This window comes from Diaphorina citri, unplaced genomic scaffold (assembly GCF_000475195.1).
Source record: "Diaphorina citri unplaced genomic scaffold, Diaci psyllid genome assembly version 1.1 scaffold462, whole genome shotgun sequence".
In the NCBI taxonomy this organism is placed as follows: Eukaryota; Metazoa; Arthropoda; class Insecta; order Hemiptera; family Psyllidae; genus Diaphorina; species Diaphorina citri.
This window is the reverse complement of record NW_007377897.1, coordinates 203,818-206,142: the sequence shown is the minus strand read 5'-3', so window position 1 is coordinate 206,142 and position 2,325 is coordinate 203,818. Positions and strand designations below refer to the sequence as shown.

General features: G+C 41.8%; 1 protein-coding gene across 1 annotated transcript in view; it reads left to right on the top strand.

The window, feature by feature from the left end:
- Window positions 1-3: 3 nt before the first annotated feature.
- The window catches only part of LOC103509063 (fibronectin type-III domain-containing protein 3A-like), a gene marked incomplete at its 5' end in the record, with an annotated part of 35,409 nt that continues 33,087 nt past the window's right edge, over window positions 4-2,325 (top strand). Inside the window, 2 exons of the mRNA XM_026823498.1 lie at window positions 4-49; window positions 773-919. Coding sequence (XP_026679299.1) covers window positions 4-49; window positions 773-919 — 193 coding nt within the window. The remainder of the gene's footprint in view (window positions 50-772; window positions 920-2,325) is intronic.

The following is a 2,325-nucleotide window of genomic DNA, read 5'->3' as shown; positions in this document are numbered from 1 at the left end:
CCCCTACAGCCGGGAGTCCTAGCCAGTCACATACCCCCTACACAACAAGGTAAGCCAATCTATCGGACATTTTAAGGTGTATTTTGCTTTGGGGAAACGGACCACTGGGAATTTGACCTCGGCTCCATTCAGTTTACATTGGAGCAGTGTTCAATTTTCAGGTCAGTTTCCTGCTTTCCTGAAGGGAAAGTACCCCTTGTCTTAAGTTAAATTAAGGGCAACATTGTCATCTTTTTTTCTTAGTTTTGACGGGACAATGGCCTTCAAGGCAATATGATGGCCTAACCGGGGACATCATTGTGTCTTGTGGGCAACATTGTCCCCCCTCTAAAAATAAAGAAACTGGGGTGGCCAAAGTCCTTAAGATGCCATGATACCCTTCATTTTATCGTACTTGTTTTTTCGGGCTGAAGAAAATGGCATATCTTGGTTAGTAAAACTTTTTTTTTTCAGCCTAGTTAGCTTGGTAGCACGTCTGCCTTGTAAGCGCTAGGCCGTGGGTTCGATTCCCACCCGGGGCGGATTTTATCCTGATAGGATAATGTTCGTTCTCGGAACGGCTGGCTTTCTCCTATCCTGTCTTCCTTCTCTCTTTGATTTTCCGGACGATAAGACCTCCTTAGCAGTTACAGTTCCCTCTGTCAAACCTCTTTAAAAAAATCGTGATATGATTGGGTGGAAGATGGATGATTCTCTCGATGGAGAAAAATCTTCCACTCAACCACCGATTCACTAATGAATCTAATTTGTCCACTATTTTGTTTTTGTTCAGGTCATTCCCCGCCCCCAGGGCTAAATTTTCACAAGGATGAGCGGACACAGAAGCAGTACAACAAGCTGAAGAAGAAGCTCGAGCAGAAACAAATGAAGGGGGAGAACAACATTCTGCACTCGACGCCTCCCCTGAGTCCTAGGAAAGGTAAGTTTTGAACAAAATGTTGTTTAGAATATTTTTATTATATTGATTAGTCCAAATAATGCCGACCCTGTCTGAACGGGAACATAATTACATTGCCATATCAGCTAGTGAAAACTAGGCCAGTGAGAAGTTGTCTACTGTCACTAATGGGCTAATCTGGTCTTATGCCTGCCACTCGCTCAGACCGCCAGACCGCGGTCTCACGGAGCTAGGTCTGTCAGACCGTCTGAACGTTTGTGGCAAAAAAAAGTTCGAGACCCAGGTCTTTCAGGTCTGAACGTGAGTGACGGACATTAACCGTTCAATTACAGCACATTCTTGAGGGAAAAAATTCGTCATTTTAACCTCCTTGCTCCTCACCCCTAAACGCCATCAGTATTTCGTCCTTCCCTTCTCTCGTACCTACACCCTCGCTTAAAGTTCTAAATTTGGAAACAAATTTCCAAATTCGTCTCAGCTTCTTGATAAGCGATCCCCTCTCCCTGCCTTTGTGGCCTCCTCTTTCTTTTCTTTTTCTCTTCAGTTTTTTACAAAACTTTTTTTTCTCTTACCCCTTTATCCTTCCAATTTTCCTCTTTTCGTTTCTTTCTTCTTCCTTCTTCACCCATTATCCTTCAAATTTTACTCTTTCCTCCTTTGTTTCTGCCTCCTATGCATTCCATCTACACCTCCTACCTTCTACATTTTTCCAGAGAATGTTTCTTCCCCTCTTTCTCATCCTGTCTGTCTAAATGTGGAACAAACTTTGATTTTTCCCCAATCCCCTATCTGGTCTAAATATAGCGCAACCTCAGTCTCCACTTGTCACTCAGGTCTGAAACTTTGCAGCTTTCCCTTCCTAGCTTCCTACCTTTTCTCCCCAGGTAGGGAGATCCTTCCCACCTTTAGGGAGATCACACAGAGTACCAGAGGAATTTATTTTTAGGAAAATAAACCTCTAATTAGTCTAATACCCACTTGAATTGTTTGAACTTTCTGTGTAGAGCTTTAAAAACTGCCCTTACCTTGTCCTGCTTCTTCTTTTTTTTTTCTCTCTCTAAAATGGGAGAATGAGACATTCCAAAATGTTCTTTAAGGTAAAAAGGCAACTTTTTTTTTTTTTGCATATTTGAGACGATTCCAAGGTAAAATGCTACAAAAGAGTATAGGGGTACTTCGAACGTGCCTTTTGGTGGCTTAGTGTATTGGGTGTGGTTTGTATCAAAATGATTATGACTGTTGTTTGAATAGGTATCCTATTATACAGATAAAGAGTTTTGTAAGTCAACCAACATTTGACACAACGGTTTGTTTCTTCTAACATTTCACCTGTTCCTATCTACTACTACTTCCAATAATCTAATATTTCGCACTGGTTTCCTTTGGCAGGATTAGTCAATGAAAGGCCAAAACCGAAACGAGTGAGG